The 22,203-nt window shown below is 37.8% G+C and overlaps 1 protein-coding gene across 1 annotated transcript in view; it reads right to left on the reverse strand.

Moving 5' to 3' along the window:
• Window positions 1-18,637, reverse strand: part of GPD1L (glycerol-3-phosphate dehydrogenase 1 like) — a 28,870-nt gene extending 10,233 nt beyond the window's left edge. Inside the window, exons 1-5 of the mRNA XM_072412373.1 lie at window positions 18,481-18,637; window positions 14,323-14,500; window positions 9,495-9,635; window positions 7,156-7,294; window positions 2,726-2,838 (exon numbers count right to left, since the gene is read on the reverse strand). Coding sequence (XP_072268474.1) covers window positions 2,726-2,838; window positions 7,156-7,294; window positions 9,495-9,635; window positions 14,323-14,500; window positions 18,481-18,530 — 621 coding nt within the window. The 5' untranslated portion in view covers window positions 18,531-18,637. The remainder of the gene's footprint in view (window positions 1-2,725; window positions 2,839-7,155; window positions 7,295-9,494; window positions 9,636-14,322; window positions 14,501-18,480) is intronic.
• Between the last annotated feature and the right edge of the window lie 3,566 nt (window positions 18,638-22,203).

Consider the following 22,203-nt stretch of genomic DNA (forward strand, 5'->3'; position numbering starts at 1 on the left):
GGACATAATTAAGTGCATTCAAGGTGGGCTCACATATTACCCAATTTGCATACAATTACTGTAGTTCCACCTTAACACATTGTTTCTGTTCCCTTTATATTAATAATTCTTATGGTGGTGGCCCCATTGACATCCAATGTAACAACTCTTTACATTCTGATAATGTCATAGACTGGAAACAGTCAGCTACGCGTACTGCTGGGCTGGCATTAGTGTTTGTGGAAAGCTGGATCTGACAAAGGACAGCACGGAGATAAGTGTAATAATTACATTATACATACCTTCCACAGTACGTTTAGTTGATACTTATATTAAATGTATAGGTAATTGTCTTTTTCCTATTATGTAGATTTTAAAAAATAGAATAAATTTTTTGACTGTCCTTTAAGAAGAAACCTGTTTGTTCAAACAGATTTTAAAAGTGCATCCAATCTGATTAATATAATAATTCAGAGGCTTATGAGACACATGTGGCTCTCAGCTTCTTTTTTAAACCCCCGGCACGTGCAAAATAAAATGAATGTCAAAAAGCTGAAAATACATAGGAAAACAAACAAACAATGATATTAGCAATAGGAAAAGAAACAATATTGTAGCCAGAATCTATTGCAAGAACACAAATCTTTTATTTGCCATGGAGAATCTCATACAACTTATTCTTCTTTGGATGGAAATTTCTTTGTCCACTCACCCCATGCACAAAAATAAGAGTTATGTGGTAGCTTACGTTTACATACAGAATCACGGTATGGATATAATGCTGTTTTCACGTAGACAGTAAAATATCTTATTATACACTGCAGGCTGCACCTGAGGATGGCAAAATGTGCAGCACTCCTGTCATCGGTACACATGGCTTATCCCCTACTCAGCTGGGTAAACACTCAGCACATTGACAAGCTCCACACACATCAGGGGAAGGAAAACAGCAAGAATCACTGCAAAATGTTCTCAAAACAAGCTCTCCAACTGTAAATTGCTTCAAAAACTATAAATGTATGGATAAATATTCCCTTCGCTAAGAAAAGGGATGTTTACATGAATATATATATATATTTCTGCCCAGTATAGTCTTTGCTAAATGTAATAGGAATGAAATAATAAATATTTGCTAAAGTTGAACAGTTAGATTTTCCACACTGGGCACAGAAGTCTGGTTTCATGGATGTAAAGCTACAGTGTCAATGCTGCTAGACTGTCAGGCTGCTCAACCTGTTTCAGCAGAATGCCTTAAAATTCAATACAAAAAGTTCCTTTACATTATGGCATTTTTAAAAAATTTGGAATAGGTCATTATATATATATATTTTTTTTTTTAAATAACCTAAGCTTGTTTGTACTATTCAACGTTGACAGGGGCATCCTTTATCTAACTGATGAATTTCAATTTAGATTGACAAGGGGCCTCTCAATGTAAGCAGCTCTGTTGTCATGTATGTATCCTAAAATTGCTCCGATTATTTTTTGATATAAATGAGTATTTTGTTACCCATATAAATGCAACTAAAACTAAGCTAAGATCACTGATGTTCCCCCCCTTAAATGCTCCAGCTCTGCTTGCTCTATGCAGGAATTCTGCATACTATTGGTGGAAAGAATGCTCCTAAAAACTGAATTTCTTGTATGTGATTGTCACACTACCTTTCTGCAGCCACTGCTGCCTATCTCAGTGAAACCCTGGTGGCGATGGAAGGTGGTGATGACAAATGCTCAAAATTAGAACATATGTCGGAAAAAGACAAATGAACAGAAAAAGGTATAAGAAAAAAACTGCGTAAGAGTAAGTGAAACGAAATTGTGCCAATTAAGTACATAGCAGGGTGTCTTCCATGTCTGGTATTCGCACATACTTCACCAACAAATTTGATTGCTAGGGCTGGTAGAAAACCCCAGTAATTTGTGGTTAATAGAACACAGGACACTCTTGTTCTTCCAAAACTTCAAAAGGGAACTAAACTCAAAAATACACTTAACTTCAATCCCGCAGGGTCCGATCCCACCAGGGGTGTCCTGCTTTAGGTCCCGCGTTGTCCCGGAGCCGGCGCTCCAGGTCCCGCCATCTTCTCTTCTTCATCATACGTCACCTGACCCAGACATGAGATCGGGTGACGTAGGATGAAAAAAAAAAATTGCCGATCTCACTGTGAGATTGGCAAATTTTTCTCTTTGCGCAAAAAGGCTCCTTCTGCGCATGCCCAAGATGCTCGCTCAGGCATCCGGGAGGCTTTGCGCTCCCATTCATTCTCGACCGCCTAGGTGATCGAGAATTAGGGGGCAGTGCTGCACCCTTTATAAAAAAAAAATGAATAAAAAGTGTGTAAGTGTTGAACTTAAAAAAAAAAACAAAACAAAAAAATCAGAATTTTTACCTTACATAAAATGGTTGTTAGCCTTTTTATGTAAAGTGAAAACTGTGAGTTTAGGTACGCTTTAGGCATTTGTGCTTATACACTCAACTGGTGGGAGAAACGGCAGCAGAGGATTACTTTGACTGAACTTATGCACTGACTTTGCACTGAACCTATTTGTTTGCCAATATTAGTGAACGGTGTCATTTAATAGTTACATTTGTTCTTTTATCTTTTTGGAGGAGGGGGTGATCAGAATTTAAATTGAATTTAAATTGAAATGTCATATGTTGTTATACATAGGGCAAAATATTAGGTATTTTAAAAAGTAAAAGGAAAAGGAATGAGCAAAATTCACATTAAATAGTTGACGTTACCTTTAAGGCACCACAAAGTTCCACAGTATCTGCATCGTCCACCACAGTTATACGGAAATTTGGGGTCTGAAGTAGTTCTTTGAATAAAACTCCGTGTTCAAGTACTTTGCTTCCTATGTAAAAACAATGCACTGTTAGAACTTTTATTTTTTTCCAACAAACATTACATGGTTATTTTAGATATTTCTTCACAATAATTGGTTGTCCATTAAAAAAAAAAAAAAATAAAATCTTGCCAGACAGGAACTAACTAAACATACACAGGTACTTGGCGAGGTAATTAACGAGCTAGACTTAGCCAACTCCAAAAACAGTTTGCAGCAATGTCATGTACAATAATTTTCATTGCTTGAAATGACCCTTCATGATCTTCTGTAGGAGAGGAATCGAATGCAAATATAGGCATTCCCTGCCATTGTTGATGGGATCACGAAAGATCCACGGTGTTGGATCACAAATGACAGACACCATTGTCATTTTACTGATATCTGCAGCAGGATCGTTTTCTGCTTTTCCTCCTTCTTCCCCCCACCATAGAACAGAATAGGTTGCTTGGAAGAGCTAACTGGTGTACCTGCATATGAATCATTGCCAAACTGTCATTTAAAAATGATCAGCAACAATCATTTCAGGCTACAGTAAAATAAATTGTGTACCAGACTTTATTCAAACTGTCTTTAAGAAGTTCCTTAACCCCCCTAGCGTTCTAATGCTGTCATTTTTTGATGCAAAAAGTGATCCTATTTTTTTTGCGTAGAAATTTTTGTTTATATTGTGGGCCTGTAATTCTTAGGATTAACTCCCGGGTATACGTGCAAAATGTAAATCAGGGCACTGGGCAATGATGCTTGGTGCACTACAATATGTATTTATACTTTTATTATATGTTTTGATGTGTTTTTACTTTAAAAAAAAAAATTTTAAAGCAGATTACATAGTAATCTGCTTGCAGATGCGTGCATCGGGGTGGTGGGACCCGGGCGGTATTTAAAAGCAGATTACTCCGTAATCTGCTTTTAAATTTCCCGCCCGGCCACGCCCCCCGACGGAGAAGCGCCCTGCCATCACAGCGGGATCGTGAGATCGCCGCTGGAGCGCGGGGATAAAGTAAGAGGGACCCTCAAAGGTACCCCGAGTGTGACTCGGGATTACCGCTTTTTGCAATTTTTTCCACCCCGAGTCACACTCGGGAATACCGCTAGGGAGGTTAAGATAACTTTATGTGGTCCAGGACAGCCAGCCAGCTCTTCCTTTTTATCTTTACAGTTGTAAAATAAAAACATAACTTGACCTGAATCAGATCTAAATGATAAAAGACACAATATAAAAAAAGTACAAAATAAATATATTTACAAGCCATAATCTCTCACAACCAGAAAGGTGAATACTTAAGCTACGTACACACGTCAGATGATTTTCGTCTGACAATTGCCTCAGAGCTGATATCAGACAAGAATCTGGCGTGTGTACAGCGCTCATCAGACGTCGTACATGGATCTGTCCTGGCGGATCCACAAACGACAAACCGTCATACTGGAAGCTAAGGGGAGGGAGCGCAACGGGGTGCAGCTCTATCATTCTTCCCCCTCCCCTCTTCATAGGGGAAAACAGCGCTGTATGTGAAAGATCCTTTCCAACAAAAATTGCTGAATATCCTTATGCATCCTTAGTTAGGATGTTCTAAAGATTTTCTAACTAAACCTTGCTCTAACTAAGGCAATCTCTCTATCACCCTTACCCTTTTTTAACCTGGCACCCCATGAGGTCTGAGATCTCCTCTGGCACAGCCATAGCCCATAAATTATTATTATTGAAATGTATTAATAAAGGGCCAACATATTACTCAGTGCTGTGCATCAAATCGAGGTTGCAAATGACAGACAGATACAAACAATGACACAGGAGGAGGAGGAGAAGACCCTAGCCAAAAGATCTCAAATGAACTATGAATAAATCCCTATTTAAGTCTATGACGACTCACCTTGTAGGCATGGCCAGTGCCAGAAAAAAAAAATGGGGCTCCTGAATGTAAACAGAAGCCACAAGGAGATAGGAGCAGCAAGCATTTGGTGGGTTCTAGTTTGGGTTAGATGAGGCAAGGGAAGGTGAAATTAATAGGTTTTAATGAAAAAGTGAACATTTTATTTAGGAGAGTTGGCCTTACTTTCTGACCAATAAATTTATTTTTAAAACTGAAAACTATGAGAAAAATAACAGGGTTTCACGTGTTTAATGGAAGTCATACAAGGGTCTGATCACCAAGTCACTTCTTTTCCTGTCACTGATCTAAGGTAACATTCCATTCTGTTTTTCAGCACCTGTTGCTTGAAAATTCCCCATACTGCGAATAGATAAAGAAGAGATTACGGGACCCAGTGGATTGGGGTGAAAACGGTGGACATGTATAAAATACTCAGCTCCCTACGGGTCTTTTTAGATTTTCCAAAAGCAGGTTCACCTAATATCTATCCTAAAGCAAGTGCACAATTATAATTGGAGCTGAACACGCAGTAACAAAAGATACATCAACTGCCCTGAACAGGTTTTAATGACCATCATAATATACATATTAATAAACCTGAGTACTTTTTATGGGTGTCACATTATTACCTGATCTCCAAAGCATGAAATTGGATAGCTGGAACATTATGTCCCCTATTTGTCGTTTTCAAGTCGTTCAGTAGATATAATGAAATTATGCAAGGCAAAAAAAGCCTGTCTGATTGTGCAGAATATATTCCTTGATTGGATATAAATAGCTTTTTATTTTTTCTGCTGGGTGATATACTTTAATGTGTTACATAATGTGGATATTTTATTATTACAAGTGGACATACAGTAATGATACATCTTCTAGAGGAAATCCACTATAAAGCACATCTACTAAGTCTTGCTCTGGTTACATAAATGGTTGATAAATTATATATTTGTCACAACTAAAGAATATTAAAAGACAAAAAAAAAAAAGACATAACAAAAATAAACTACAATTTTCTTTAAATGGAAAAAAAGTTTTCTAGGATTAGTAACCTGCATTTCCCTGGTATTTTGCATTGCAGGCTGTGATATCATGACTTTTATGCGAAACTTCCGAAGCCGATGCTGTATGTTTATATATGGATTCTTTTTTCCCCTATACTCCAGAGATTTATGTTCTTTCCTGTGTAGAAGGTAAATACTCCAGAGCTTTACTGTGATTGTGAAACTGTGCAAGGAAGGCAATTCCTCTGAACTGGAGATGGACATAGAGTCTTCAGATTTACAGTTCTATATAAAGATTGCTTATGGTGTATATTCTAAATACCAGAGGTCACACACAATTTGAAGCAATTGATCAAAATTCTGTTTAAAAGTGTGGACTGTATAATTATTAGAATTATTTGATAATTAAAGACTATAGAAAATGTAAATATACTGACAATGTCTAGTTTATATGATCAAGATGCTGATGGAAGGGTTATTAGGAGCAAGATAGTGCAAGTGTATGACTGAATTCAGAATATCCACTTATGGTATTGTTAAAGTAGTCATTCCTTCTCTGGTGTTGCCACTGGCATTTTATTGCACATACATGGCACAAAGATCTTTTTATGCTTCCAGTTCTCACAATAAAGTATGTGACCCAGAGGGTAATATTAGCAATCCTATACTAGGTTAAAAAACGGGATGCAATATTATGCCTAAATCCAATACTCTGCCCTATACCTGTAAACTTGGGTATACTAGGGCTACACATAAGCACATTCCTTGGATCCCCTAAAGCTCAGCTTGATGCGTAAGAAATCTTTGGCCTGCTCATTTTAACCCCCCACAGTTTCAACTGCTAACATTTCTTTTTACTGCAGCCAAAATGGTCCTGGCAAAAGCCTGGTGGTCAGCTACCCTTACAATTTCCAAGGTAAAGCAATGAATGTAATGAAAAATTTTGTGCAATGCCGTTTGACACCAAGATGTCCAAGTTTTAACAAGTCTGGTCCCCGTCGGTAGAACAATTTTTTACCCTCCTTCAATCGTATACTAATGGCCAACTAAAAGAATTCCCATTTGAAGTCCCATAATTGCTATGGTTTTATTATATTGGTAATTGATTTATGCAGCTATGGTTCCCACCCCATATTTTATCCCCCTAGCCCTTTTTTGTTCTGTGTCCATAGATTTCCCCTTTCATTGGGGGATTATTATTATTGGCCATTATCTATGACCAAGTGCATGCACAGTTATGTATAGAGAAGTTGTGACTGGACCTAAGTATTTACAATGTTATAAAGGCCAAGGGCTCAGAAGCAGATTGGGGAAGCATTGTGGAGGCAATATTAGAAACCATAGGGTTGCCTGCTTGCAGTTATTTTGACATATAGTCAGTGCAAAGTTACTTTATCATCTTCTATAGGATCTCCAAAATCTATGTGAGTAAAGTATACGCAACTTACCTATTGTTGTCTCACAAAATTTCTCTGCAGCCACTTCATTTGCAATGTTAGCTCCCATCAATACACTAATGTCAATTCCCATTTTCTCACGGATAATGTCAGAAATAAGTTTCAGACCCTCTGGGCCTTCGTCTATACCCTAAAAAAAAAAAAATAAAAGAGTGTCAGACTTGACAAAGAACAAACGTCCTTTGGATAACTAAAAAACTATTTTTAATATAGAAAAAAACATCAATACTTCAAACTTTAGCACCATTTAATTGCATCAATAGGAGGTTGTGTCTCTGAACAGTGGTGTGAGTCAACAATTTACAATTTTTACAGGAGGACACAAATACAACCTCCCCAGTGTGATAATACTAATGCATTGTCCATTTGCAAGCAAGGGCAGGTTGGTAACCAAACTGTATATCTCCACTGTAACAAATAAAAATGAGGTCACTGACCTGGCTGTGTTATCTTGCAAGGTTAAAAAAAAAAAAAACACACAAAAAATGTATATAAAAAACTGATACCGTTTGCAATGCTGTCTACCTTATAAAAGATACCCTTTTTTGATTATTTGGATTTCTAGGAAGTAAACAAGTCTGGTATTTTGTTATTACTTTATAAATGTGTACACAATTACAAAGGAGTCTTATATGTTTATTTGGTAAGGCTGCTTGGATCACAACACTGGCTTAACAAAATTACAAATCATTTGATATCTGCATTTTAAATGCGTACTGAGCAGTTTTCCCGGACTTCAGTTTTAACAAACAATGTTGCAAATTAATAAATAAAATCCTTTTTTTAATAATGTACACATATCAAAAATATGTTAATGTTGCTACTACTTAAGTCTATACTTAGAGGTATCTTGTCTTGCATCTTCTCTTGTCTGTGCACAAGGCAGACTGTGGTGGCAGACTATATCATAACTAATATGCAAATTATATACAAGACGCAAAACACCTTGTTAAAGAAAGGTGTTCAGAGTTTCTGCTCTACTGATTCTGCTACTGCAATAGCATTCTTTAAAAAAAAAAAACTCCAATCCACTATGTACAATCAAGTTATAGCAATGTTATTGTAAGAAGCATACTTCCATTCCAAAGCCTCTTAAAGGATTTAGATATATATGCAAATATTATCAGCTTAAAGCACCTTCTCAATATGTGCTAATGTTTAAAGTCTACTTACTTAAAAGTTCTTGCACATGGGGATAGTTGCATTTACACATTGCATATGGAGGCTGCTCTTCCTCAGAGTGCTTGTAGTGCTGTGCTTATCTATCCCAATGTCAAGGTTTATGTAACCAAGTAAAAATGAAAAAGAATTTTATTTCCATCTGTGTCCTGGAGAGCCTCACAGTCTCAATTTGCCCTATTGACCAATATCAACAGAACAGAAAGTAATGATAAATATGGGGAATGCTATAACAGGCATAGCTGTTTTGGGGATATCTATCCAAGAAAAGTTCAGACTCAATTCCCAATTGTCCACCCGAAATAGGAAGCAAAAAGAATATGTCAAACATGCAACTGAAAAGGGTGTATTCTACCAAAAAACACTGGCCCATCCTTTATGGTAAAGGTTTCTACAACATGCCACAATCTTCTCCCAAACTCAGTTGACAAGTATGCGTTGTGTGTGCACAAAGGAAATTTGTATTCCCTTCCCATTCTTCTTAGACTATGGATTTATTAATGTCTACTAACCAAAACTAAATTCTAAATTAGCTAGTAAATTGCCTTTTTAGTAAAAGCCCACCTAGAACTAACATTTTAGTATTTAGCAGCTGATGAGAAGTTAAACCAATGATTTATTTTGACTTTTTGGTGCTGTACTTATTCTTAAACCTTCACTGTTAACTGCTAGTCTATACCTATGTTTACAACAGTTTTAATTTTTCATATGGCATAGGAGAAAGGTGTACAGGGGAACCCAAGAATACAAAATAGGCATTAAATAAACCAGGAAAGTAAGGCTGAAAGTTGTTGCTTCTGGAGGCTACAAGAGACATAAAAATCAGCAAGTGACTCAACCTAAATCTGTATTAGGAGGCTTGAAAGCCATAGACAGGACAAATAATATATTTATATGTTATTATTAATCTTCCTATGTTTTTACCTATAGCTTAAATGCCAGTCAACAAACTTTACCAGACCTAACTGCTTCCAGACACTGGTAAAATAAGCAGTTTATAAATTAGTGGCAACATCTGAACAGATGTAGGTGCTGGTGTTTTATAGTGATAATTGCATTCATAGAATGTTTGTAATATCAGCCATAAAGTTACACTGCAGAGAAAAAAAAAACGGGAGCGTTTCATCTCCCCTACAAAACAAAACAGTCACCTTGATAAGCGTTATTCCGAGAGCTTTCTTTTGAACTTTCCCTGAAATCTCCTGGCAGATTTTATGTATAAACTGGTGAGGAATGACAAACACTAGAAGATCAGCATCTTTCACCGCATCAGTAAGACTTGGAATGGCAACCTAAAAGGAGAAGAAAATAATTAGGATAACATGAAGCAAGAAAGACAAAAATGGAAAACATCTGGAAAGCAGATCATGGGGAATATTTGTGGCATTTATATTTTGATTTATGGGAAAGATGTAATGTGTGTTCTCATGCCTGATAATTCATTGTTTTCTTTTTTTTTATATTTAATAAAGAACTGTATGACGTGCTAATACTCAAATTTTCTTATGACATTGGAAGTTCTGGTTTAGGAATTTGGGCGATTAGGACTACAAATACAAATCTGTCCATAATTTCTTTTGATGACGCATACACGGTTCTCTATATTTGAATCTAAACCTCCAGAGAAAGCAAAGGATGGTTGTAGAAATGGGTGCCTGTGCAGTGCACAAATACCTAAAATCTCAACAGATAATTGACTAACAGTATACAGACTTTGAGGAAATAGGCATACAAGTCTGGTCAACCTCACATGTCTGGCATGGGTCTGGGACAGCCCAAGGGCATTTGCAATGGTAACCATAATATTAATAAAGAATTCTGGCAGGGAGCCTAGATGATAGTAACAAGGGACTCTTGGCTTGCCTCTGCATGTTGAACACAGGTTATATAGTGACAAACATGCTATTACCTGGCCTGAGAAACTAAGTAGTGGAACAAGCTAACTGCCTATGTATATAAAAAGAGGCATCACTCTAAACATGAAGGTTACATAGAGGAGCTAAAGGACTAGATTATGGTTCCTTACTAGCTAAAAGCTTCCATCAACTACATACACTAAGCAAAGGCTGGAAATAAAAGGGGGTTATGAGGGTGGAACAACATTCTTTAGCATATAAACCAGGAAAAAAAGACCTGGAGATAAAACTAGTTTCCTTTAAAGGATGATAAAGAAAAGATTGACCTCTTACCATTCAATACTTGATAAACCAGTACTACTGGGTATACTACCCCTGTTTATCTTTAGGCAATGAGCAATTTGTGCCTCCCAGGTCAGCTTAAGTGACACCATTTACTATTAAACTGTCATTAGAAGGTACCACCATATTATGTAGTAATAATAGTAGTAATAGTAATAGTAGTAATGCTGTACATTAATTAGAGGTTGCAAATGACAGACAGATACAAACAATGACACCGGAGGTGGAGATGACTCTGCCCAAAAGATCTTACCATTAATCTATTTACCTTTCTGTAAAGGTATCTATAAGGGACATTCTTTTCACTGGCCACCATGTTAATGTACTGTGACCTGAGGACATAGTAATTATAGAAATGGTTCCTGGAAGACCTAAACGTTTTTTCAAAAGTTCCCCCATGTTAAAAAGATCTAGAACGGCTGGACTACGGGTCACCTGTATAATGTATTATACTGCACAGCAACAAAGACAGCAACTTTCATTTAACAAATGTACAGCTTGGCTGTTGTAGGATAAAGAGCATCAAATCTTTGTAGCACATAGTTGGCACTCCCGTGGGAATATTGTGAATTATGTACCCTTGGGAAAAAGCCATGGCAGGGCTAACTCCTCACAAAAGTGACAAAATGTCTTGAAATAAAGCAGCCTGCAAGACACTACGGCTACCCCAATCAGAAAGAGATTTGTTATAGTATCCAGAGCACTTCTGAAATGAAAATAAAGATTTAACCCAAAGCTGTTCAATGTCTATGCACACAGCCCTTTGATACCTGATAAAAGTACAGTGCTGAACCCAAAAATTATTTTGAGCTGGGTGGGAAGAAATTGTAGGTGGGTGGCAGCCCCTGTATTGTGATCCAACTCTTCAGTAACCACCCAAAAACAGCCAGGTGGTTACTGAAAAGTGCAGAGTGGTGAGCCTGGCTAAAAGGGGCTGGGGAGAACACTATAGTAAATGTACAGCCAGAACATTTTCTTAGCTTAGGAAGGAGTAAAAAAAAAAAAAAATTAGTAAAAACATCATAAATGTCAGATTTCTTTTCACTTGCAGTAAATCTATACACGGGCATAAAAAGATGCCCATATATGCAGAAATTACATAAAATTGCACTTGAAGTTTCGATAATTCCTACCGAACTTTACCCATTTGTAGACAAAATACGTGTTGATCCTGCCCGTCCGAAATCCCGTCCTGTTTCTTGCTCAAGCAGTGTTAGCAGCCCTGATCATGTTATCTTATAATACCCCATCCCCTTGTAATAGAGATGAGAGATGGGGAAGTGTACTAAACTCTCTACGAAGGAGGTACTGAGAAGTTCCTGGCTTTGCCCCCTTCCAGATAAAATAGAAAAATGCGTGTGGTGGCATATGGCAGCCTAATATCTTAGTATGTAACTGTGCAAATATCAGGTCTTTGTTTTTCTTTTAGTGAGAAGCTGTTATGGCAGAGGCACAAGCAAGTTTCACGTCGTTGGAGTTACGGGCCGTCATGAAGTTTTTGTTTCTCCAGGGAAAGTCAGCAAAGGACATTCACACTGAGATGTCAAAAACACTGGAGGAGAAGTGTCCTTCCTACAGCACTGTCAAAACCTGGATCTTGTTTCAAGACTGGGCATTTCACCATTGAAGATGAGCCCCCCAGTGGGCGTCCCCCAACCTCAACTGACAGGCAACCTATTTAATGTACAGCGCTGCGTAATATGTTGGCGCTATATAAATCCTGTTTAATAATAATAATAATAATAATAATAACCTGCGATGCTGTCCATGAGCTGAATATTGAGGACCGGCGAATATCTGCAAAAAAGATAGCCCAGATACTTGACATCTGACGGGAGCGTGTTGGGTTTGTGATCACCACTATCCTAGACATGCGCAAGCTTTCAGCGAAGTGGGTGCCGAAATGTTTAAACAGTGATCACAAGAAGGAACGAGTTGAAGTATCCAAAACCGTTTTGGCCCATTTTGAAGCTGCACAGGACTTTTTGGCTAGGTTAGGGACTGAGGATGAAACCTGGCTCCACATCTCTGATCCTGAAACCAAGAAACAGTAAAAGGAATGGCTCCACAACAGGTCCCCGTAGCCAAAGGAGTTCCGAAGCCCTGAAATCAGCCAAAAAAGTCATGGTGTCCGTTTACCAACAAAGATGGTATTCTGTTGGTGGACTACCTACCTCAGGGCTCTAGTATCACCAGACAGTATTATGCTAACCTCCTGGACCAGCTGAAGGAGGCAATTAAGACAAAACCCCCGTAGAAAGTTGACCAAAGGGATCCTTTTTTTGCAGGACAATGCACCTGCGCACACGTCCAACGTTGTGGCTGCCAAATTGAACACCCTGGGTTTCCAAATTGGTCTACTACCCCCCTCTACTTACCTGACCTGACCCCTTCGGACTATTATCTGTTCCCGAATTTGAAGAAACACCTGAAGGGCAACATTTTTAGGACATTTCTGACGTCAAAGAGCTGCTGAGAGCTGGTTTGCAGCCCAACCAAAGGACTTTTATTTGAACGGTCTAGAAAAGCTGCAACTACGCTGTACCAAGTGCATTAGTCTCAAGGGGGAATATGTTGAATAAATGTGTTATTTCATAACTCTGGCTCTCTTCTTTCCGGGCAAAGTCAGGAACTTCTCAGCACCCCCTCGTACACACTTGTCCTAGGGCAAGAATGCTGCTCCTTCAAAAGGCATAGCAATAGTGAGTAAACTTGGGCACCCTGGGATGGGAAGATTGTTATTAGGAAAAAATCTTTCCATGTGGGGAGGCTGAATGCAGGCATGACAGAGCAGTAACAGGATCCATTCAGAATCAGAAAACAGAGTACAACTCAAGCTCATTGCTATGAACACTACAAGAGGGGATTGAAAATTGATTGAGAACCATGGATAGTGAGGTGAATCACAGTATCACCAATAATAAAGATAATTAGAGAAAGGATAAGTAAAACAGAAAACGGCTTTAAATTATAAATGCTAAACTGCTGCCCCTGCCTGATCTCATCTGTATAGATGGGGCTATATGTGTCATAGGAACCAGATATTTTTGTCTCCTCCTTTTCCTGAAGAAGCGGATTTATTCCATGAAACACGTTGAAATCAGCAAGGTTTTCCCTCATATATGTGGGCAACCTAGACAGGAGTATTTAGTTAAATCTATCGCACATTTTTTATGGTTTTACATTTATGTTTTTAATGTTGTTCTAATAAAGATTTGTTTTGATAAGCTACATGTTCAATTTGATTAAGGGTTGGCCTCTAAAGTTCCAGATATTAGGTTAATCTCAGAGGTTATTTGTTTAAAAGAAAATCTAGGTGAAAACGTAAAAAAAAACACTAATTGTAAAAAGCCAAGGATTAGAACAAACTGTATACTAAGAACTACATGATAACCTTTTCCGATACAAAATAATAAAGGATAAGGAATACAGTATCAAATATACTTTTTCATAATTGTGACCGGAGTTGAGAAAAACCAAAACCTAATCTTAAACTGCAACTTAAAGGTAAAAATAAGCAACCAGTTACTACTGCTTCCATCACTACAGGTTGTGCTTCTTGGCCACACCATGTTTAAGAGGTGACTGAAGGTCATTGGAATGAAATTTCTTTATATATAAATGAAACTGAAGCACTTATCTGAGTTTGACACTCAGTAAACCAGGAAGGGAAATATATATACAATTTTCTGATTATACAATTATCTGATTTTAGATTTTGGTATAGACAATCTCTATAATACAATGGCAATGCAAAGTGCTTATAAAAAAAGAACCTCACCACATTCTCTGGCAGCTTATGACCTGGGAGATATTTTACATTCTCATGATCTGTGTTGATGATCTCTGTGAGTTTCCTCCCGTTAATATTTTCCTCAAACACCCACATATTGACAGTAGGAGCAAATTTTGGCAGATTCTTCACATTGTTTCCCACAATTTTTGCAACTGCAGAGCCCCTTGAAACAGAGAAGAAAAACAAAGTCAAGAACACTTGAACAGTGTAAACATACATCAACAGTAAACATCACAGAAACAGTTCAAGAGTAGAGATTTGAAGAGGAAATTCAGGTTTCTTTTTAGGCTTGTCCAATATTCTTTCTCTTGTGCCTGGAAGGGAATGACTAAACATCAGCACTCAGGGGTTGGGTAGAATGGAATTTGGCACCAAGTACAAGGCAGGTTCATTCACAGGTAGTACAGTCTATAAACCTAACAGGGTCAATTATAATGCAAATCTAAAATGTATATATTTTACATAGGTTATCTTACGATAATACTACTTAAATATTGGTAGAATAAGAAACACACTAAGGTTGAGTACAAGTTAGATTTTTGTAGTTGGAAATTATATTTCACGATCGTTTCCAACAACAAAAGACAGAAAGATTAATGAATGTGCATACAGCACTGTTCTGTTCTATGGGGAGGGGAGAATAAGCAAGAGGCACCCTGCTGCACTCTCTTCCTTCACTTTCATTACAGATGTTCGTCTTTTGTTGTTCATGGCCGCTGTACACATGCGAGATTCTTGTCCATTACTAGCCCTGACGCTTGTATCGGACGAGAATCATCGGACGTGTGTACATAGCCTAAAATCACTGCTCAGGGGTTGGGCAGAATAGAATTTGGCATTGGGTTGATCTCCTTTGATAAGCATAGTAAAAATGTAACGGGGAAATATAATGTGAATCAGAACTTGTTTACTTTTTACAAACCTTACCCATTATCATTTTGCTAAATTACTTCATCACACAGTATTCCACTAAATTTAAAGACGGGGCAATAGGATACAGTACATTTACAAAGCCAGCTGTGAAGAAAACATTAACTGCATAGTCCTGACATAGGCAGAGGAGAGCTTTGCTGCTGTTCTGGGGATATATTATTAGTAGAAGTGTTAATCAGATTAACACATAAACAGTCTGCTATTCTATGCAGACAAACTGGCAGTGATACAATGATACCACAACACCTTCAGGAAATTATTGGAACAACAAATAAAATTTAGGTTAAAATTAAGATATATATATATATATATATATATATATATATATATATATATATACACACACACACACACACACACACACACACATCTTAAAAGAAACACTACTACTAGTAGATATATTTATAAAATGTATGAAATAATTCTTCTTGTTGGCAACAATAGGTTTAATAAACAAGTGCTTTGGTTTGTGAAAACTATAGGTCTACAGATCCCAATCCAAATATACCCAGTTACAGGTGACCCAAAGGGTTCCTGCCTTGAACTTTATTTTCAACAGTACAATTAGTAAGCAAAACAAGACCCACAAATGTCATTAAAATGATGAGAGTTGTCAGTCTTCCTCAACAATCCACTGAATCTGTACCAATCAGACATTGCACTGTAAAGCTGTTGGTTGACCAAAAAAAAAAAAAAAAAAGCAGATCAGGGTAGATTTATACTACTAGGCCAGTGGTCTGCAACCTGCGGCTCAGCCTCCTTGTTGTGGCTCCCTTCGGCTGCTGCGGGGAGATCTCTGATGGGGGATCCCCTTCCTCCCAAGACACTGCGGAGGAGGGGGATTCTTAAAAGTTTATAAACTGTGTTATGTTTTGCGGCTCCAGACTATTTTTCTTTAGTGGAAGAGGAGGCAAAATGGCTCTTTTGATAGTAAAGGTTGCTGACCCCTGTACTAGGCTGATCTTGTATCTAGACAAAATTAACATTAAGCTGATGATGTATGCAAGGACCGAGAGAAACAGAAATGTTGTCTTAGTAACACTGAATTACTATGAATACTCATTACATTATTCAGAATATCATATTTGGCTTTAAATGTTGTGTCAAGGTGTAAAACACTTCACAGGACAGGATTGTACCCAATAATGATGGAAATAAAACATGTGGCTGGTGATTGTACATGGAATAGGTGACTATAGGCATGGACCAACTGTACACAATGGATGATCCAGTGCTGGTAGAAATGCCTGAGGATACCAAACACAAATGAAGTTACCTAGAAGCTTTGTTGTTCCTGATCCCCATGGTGAATGCAATCTCTATAATTACTAGAAAAAGAATGTCTTTGGTATAGGCCCTCAAGCAAATGCTTTTGTCTGCTTTTCTGACCACATCCTAAGGGTTATGATTGTTCATTAGATCCATACAAACATCCTATTATTGTCACCTAAAATTATTCTTATCATTTTTATATTATTTCAATTTGAATGAGGGCTGTACAAAGAACCTGCTTGGTGTTCTGTTCTGGAAGAGGAATGGGGGCGGGGGGGGGGGAGGACAACAACGCCAACCCCCAATTGTGGTGACACCAACAGTTTAACAACTGCAGTTGTTAGTTTACAATCTTTTAGTGATCAGGCTTGGCAGTTAGCTTAATAATGTCATGAGGGACCTGTACTGATGATTTTCATGCAAGACAACCAAATACGAACATCTCAGGTGACACAAATCCAGTGTCTGTATGTACCCTAACATGGAACTAAACGCAAAAATTGAAGGCTTTTGAAACAGAGGTCATGCAAAATCTTTTTTAACCTCCCTGGTGGTATGATTATTTTGTATTTTTAAATGTCAAATCGGTACATTTGCCATTTAAAAATACTTCTAATTTTAAATTTCCTGCCGGTCCCGCCACCTGGCCGCACACGCGTCACATACCTGGCCGGCATCTTCAACGTTTACACGCCGGGATGCTAAGCCAGAGGATGCAAATGCTGGGCATCACCAACGGGACACCATAGCTGGCTGGGCATCAACAAATGCACACAGATAGAGGATGCCGCAGGCTCATGTGGACCAAGCAAGTCCTCAATTCCACCCTGGGTGTGGCTTGGGGTTACCGCTTTTTGTAAAGAAATTTCAGCCCAAGCCACACTCGGGAACACCGCCAGGGGGTTTAATAAAAAAAAAAAATTTCCCTTGCTCTTTGTGGCTTTTTGTATTTTGCTTAAACTGATTGGCACAAGCAATGTAGAGCTCGACTGTACTCTTGGTGGTATTGGTAACAGACAAAATGTAATCCCAACATATGTGCAGGAGTTACATCATCAATGGCCGGTCAATAGCTGAACAAGATCATTGTGGACTTAGAGGCAAAGACAGTGGATTTGGGGATGCAGCAGTAACAAGATCCTGAACTTGTCCTTGATACAGGGCACAAACATAAGTGTGTGCGCCATGCCTTCAGACTATGGCAAAACTCATCCCAGCAACATGGATTTAATTCTGCTTCAACTTCTGGGAGGTTTTACCCATTTACAACTTGGGTGATCACTAGCAGACACCAGGAAGAATTCCCCCATTGGCCCTATCTGCTATTTGATCACACAAAGTTTGTAAAACTAGAACGTTTACTTAGAGAACAGCAGCCACTGTCAATTTTTTGAAAATGCTTATTTCCTGGTGGAATCACTGAGCTGGAACATGCAGAAAGTAAATGAAGCCAGATCTTGTAATCTGCATATTTGTGTCAGAGCCATTAATGAACATTGCAGCCAGGAGTCTGGCATTTCCAGCAGGAATATTATGGCTCTGCAGATTGCTACCAGCTTATTTAAATTATGTGATATACATCTGTGCTATTCCTCTATAATGGATGCAAGACATTGATTGCAGTTATTATTTTAAAGTAAATAGTATTATGTGCAGATTGATCAGCAGCACACTACAGGGAGGACATGTGTTACTCCCTGTGATACTGGGGGAGGGGGCACATGTGGCCACATAGGAATCATCACTTCCCTTTTATAGGACATCATGCACACAGCCTTATCTTCAGCTCCCTGACTGGGGCAGCTAAGGCTGCAGGAGGTTACACCCTGGGATGTTATGAGCAATGTAAACAAAGCCTGCAATGATTATGCCCTGGCAGACATACATGGGGTGTGTAGGTCACTGCCATCCTCATGCCCCCTCGTGCCCAGCTCTCACCAGTTTCCTGAGCCCACGATGCACACTTTCAGAGGTCCTGCCAGAGCCATGGCTGTATACGGAGCGGCTGGGTGACTTTGTGCGGGGAACCAATGACTCTCGCCGCTCCCGGATTGTTGTTGTCAGCCTTGCCCGTGGCTGCAGAACTAACCAATGAGAGAGCAGGAACCGCCCCCAACAACGGGCTTTATGTCACTTATTGGCGACTGTAGAGAGAGTACCCTGCTGCATTGTGGGTGATGTAGTCCCAGCGGCTGTGTATGTTATCTCTATGCAGTGATGTGCAGGGAGAGATTTGTACTTCTCATACATTTTATCTCCAAATAAAGCTACACTTTGCCCTAATAACATTCCAAAAACAACTTCCTTTAAATAAACACCCCAATGTAACACATGCAAAGTGACATTTTCTTTCATAGTACATTAATATTATTATTATTACACAGTATTTATATAGCACCAACATATTATGCAGCGCTGTACAAAGTCCATAGTCATGTCACAATAAATCGATATCACAATCATATCATTTCAGGTTTTTCTGATCAGCAACAAGCATTGAATTTGCTTTTTTGAAATTACATTCCCATCATTACATCTAACTGAAATTTTAACTGTGACACCAAAAGCTTTGTTAATTGGTGTTTTAACTCAAGAGTCAATCAACTTTTACCCAAAATTTACACTTTTTGTACGTTGGATTGAAGTGGAAATATCTGTATCATCTTTTACTCATTCATACATAAAAACACTATTAACCCCCTGGGCGGATCATTTCCGTCTGAATTTATATGTCTATATTGTGATAATTTGTCACAGACAATTATAAACAATGACAAATTATCACAATATAAGTTTACTTTGCCAAAAAAACCCAGCTTTCCTGTTCTTCTTATTTATATTTACATATTCAAAATATGGGGCGGCATTAATTATACTCTACCAGGTGCTATTGCTTTACTATTTCCACTTGTAATGGGTTTATATGTCTAAAAGCAGTACATTGTCTTTCATAAAAATGTATTTTACATTGTAGGCCTGAAATTCTTAGGCATACCTCACCGAAATATGTCCAATATTTAATAATAAACTTTAAATAAAAAAAAAAAACACAAAAATCTGTTAAAACAAGGGTGCAAAAATAAATAAAACATACTGAAACCTGTAATGTACCTTTACAGTAGCATATATCTATCTAAATAATGATTACTTTGTATTGGATTCAATACAAAATAATTTGAAATTCCCGCCATGCTCCCTCGCACGCACCAACTTCACCGGGAACTACCGGGAATATTCGATATATTACTGGACTTTCGCAGAGCTTAGTCAGTGTTATCCTCGGCCATGTACAGGGAAATGACTGTAAAACGTTTTCATCATGCCTATATTTCTCTCTCTCACTCTCCCCCAGTTGGGCCATATTTGGGGATCCTGCTTTGCAAGGCTAACAAATAAATAAAGGATGCAGTACTCTCTTAACAATACAGTCTTTGGTGGCCGAGAAAACCATCTTGCATAGCTGGATAAACCCTAATCCGCCTACTGTAGCCTTGTTTCGGGAAAAACTATGGTACATCATTCGGATGGAATGGGTTGAGGCGTCTTTGAATAAAGAAACTCAAATGTTTGTGTTTTTTTAGTGTCACTAATTTTTTTGAGGTGTGGGAATCTTACATTGCCCCTTGCTTGATAATGATCCCCCAGTACTATGTTAAACAAGAAATGTTACCTTGGATGCAAATTATTTTTTTTCCTCCCCTAAAATGTGACCATAATATATAGTCAACTCCACCTATAAATAATTTATCTTCTTTTGTTTTGTAATTTGTTTACCCTAACACCTATGTTATAATAATTGATATGTTTGTGCTTTAATATTCTGTATGTTGTATACTTATTTCCTCTGAATAAATAAATAAAATGAAAACAAGTTTTGAATCACATTTAGGGCTCTGTTTAAACAGAGAATCTAACATTCCCTCAAACATTCCCTGGTCGGAATTAATTACTGGTCTATGTGGTACTGAAACACATGGACTTGGAAGATTCTTACGAAAGAATGTATGAGGGAATGTTTTATACCTAGAACCCTTAATATTTGCAGAAAAAGACAGGCAATGTCCATTCTGTAATATCCTGTCTTACCTGCCTGATCATGCCGGTAAAATCTGAAAAAGCTGATCTGCACATGTAAGGTTTGGTTGCCAGTAAAACCTGACAATCCCAGCTTTCCATGCATGTGCTGGGAATGAATGAAACATGTAGGAGTTATATCACCTGGGCACAACCAATAGTCAAAGAAGGAAAGAAGAAAGAAAAATGGTAGCACCATGCAACTCAGAAAGGTGAGTGGTTCAGCTTTAGTGTCGCTTTAAACTACACATATGCTAGATGTCTGTCGCTGGAAGCAAGCTTTTGCGATCATTTCAAGTGACAGTAGAATGAACAAGTGCTGTTCACACAGTCATTTTCAGTTCCATAGAGAGAGAAGAATGGGCGTGAGGCACCCTGCTGTGTTCTCCTCCATACAAAATGAAGCCAGTCATCCCTAGATGATCTAGCTTGCGAATCACTGAATAACTGCAAGAGATCGATGTACACAAGTTTTTACCCCTAGATGTTCAAAACTATTCATTTCGGCAACAATTTTCTAGCGTGTGTACATAGCTTGACTTTTTAAAGCAGCAAGAAGTGCATCCAAGGCATCCAATCAGAAATAACCTCTTAGTACTGAATTCAGAAATTGGTTATTCAGAATTGATTATGAGATTACTGTTTCCTGCATTCAGTACTTCATCATTACTTTGTGCCTTAGGTGACTAAGTTTTTATGCAGCCAGGTGTGCCTCTGTAATTACACCAATGTACTCTTAAACCCAGATTATACCAGTCTGTAACACCCACACATAGCTCTACTATATCATATTATATTATTATAACAGTACACAATTAAAATGTCCTCTACACCTAGCTATCTTATGCAATTTATGCTTTATCATTCCTGCAACTTTTTTTATAAAACCAAAACCAATATATTATACACTTTAAGGAAAGGGAGGCTTTTAACATATTTATATCATATTTATAAAATTGTAATTTTGTTTACACTCTTTCCTGACTTAGTGTATCAAGTATAACCTCATCTCACTGAAAGGATGGATATCACATATTCAATTATACTATTTAGAATAATTAGGAAATAATGTATAGTTATTTCCACAAGGCTACATTACCAAGCTGTTAAAGTAAAAATTAATATAGTTCATCACACATTGCAAGCTGTTAGGGACTGTTTTCTTCTTTACACAGCTGCAATTTAAAATGTTCCAAAACTTTTTATGTAATTTTGAATAAAGCCAATGTTTTAGAATCAAATGACTAGTTCACATAAGAAGCTGTGTAGGCACTTCTGATAATCCAACTAACCATTCAAAAGTTAATTCATAAATTACACTTTATAAGTATAACTTATTATTATACTCTGTTTACTTATTTTGTCACCCCTTTCCTTTTACAAATCCTAATAAAAATGATTGAAATACAAAGGTTATGTTAGAACAGAGGTTATGTGGTCAACTTTCCTTATTGAATTCAGGTGTACAAGATCAGGTTCACAATATATATTATGATGAGTTTGATTTGAAAATCCTGTGGAAAGCCTTTTATGAAGAGTGAAGCCTCGCATAGCTACAGAGGAAGGGGAGCAGGGTGTTTTATCTCT

This window comes from Pyxicephalus adspersus, chromosome 5 (assembly GCF_032062135.1).
Source record: "Pyxicephalus adspersus chromosome 5, UCB_Pads_2.0, whole genome shotgun sequence".
Classification (NCBI taxonomy): Eukaryota; Metazoa; Chordata; class Amphibia; order Anura; family Pyxicephalidae; genus Pyxicephalus; species Pyxicephalus adspersus.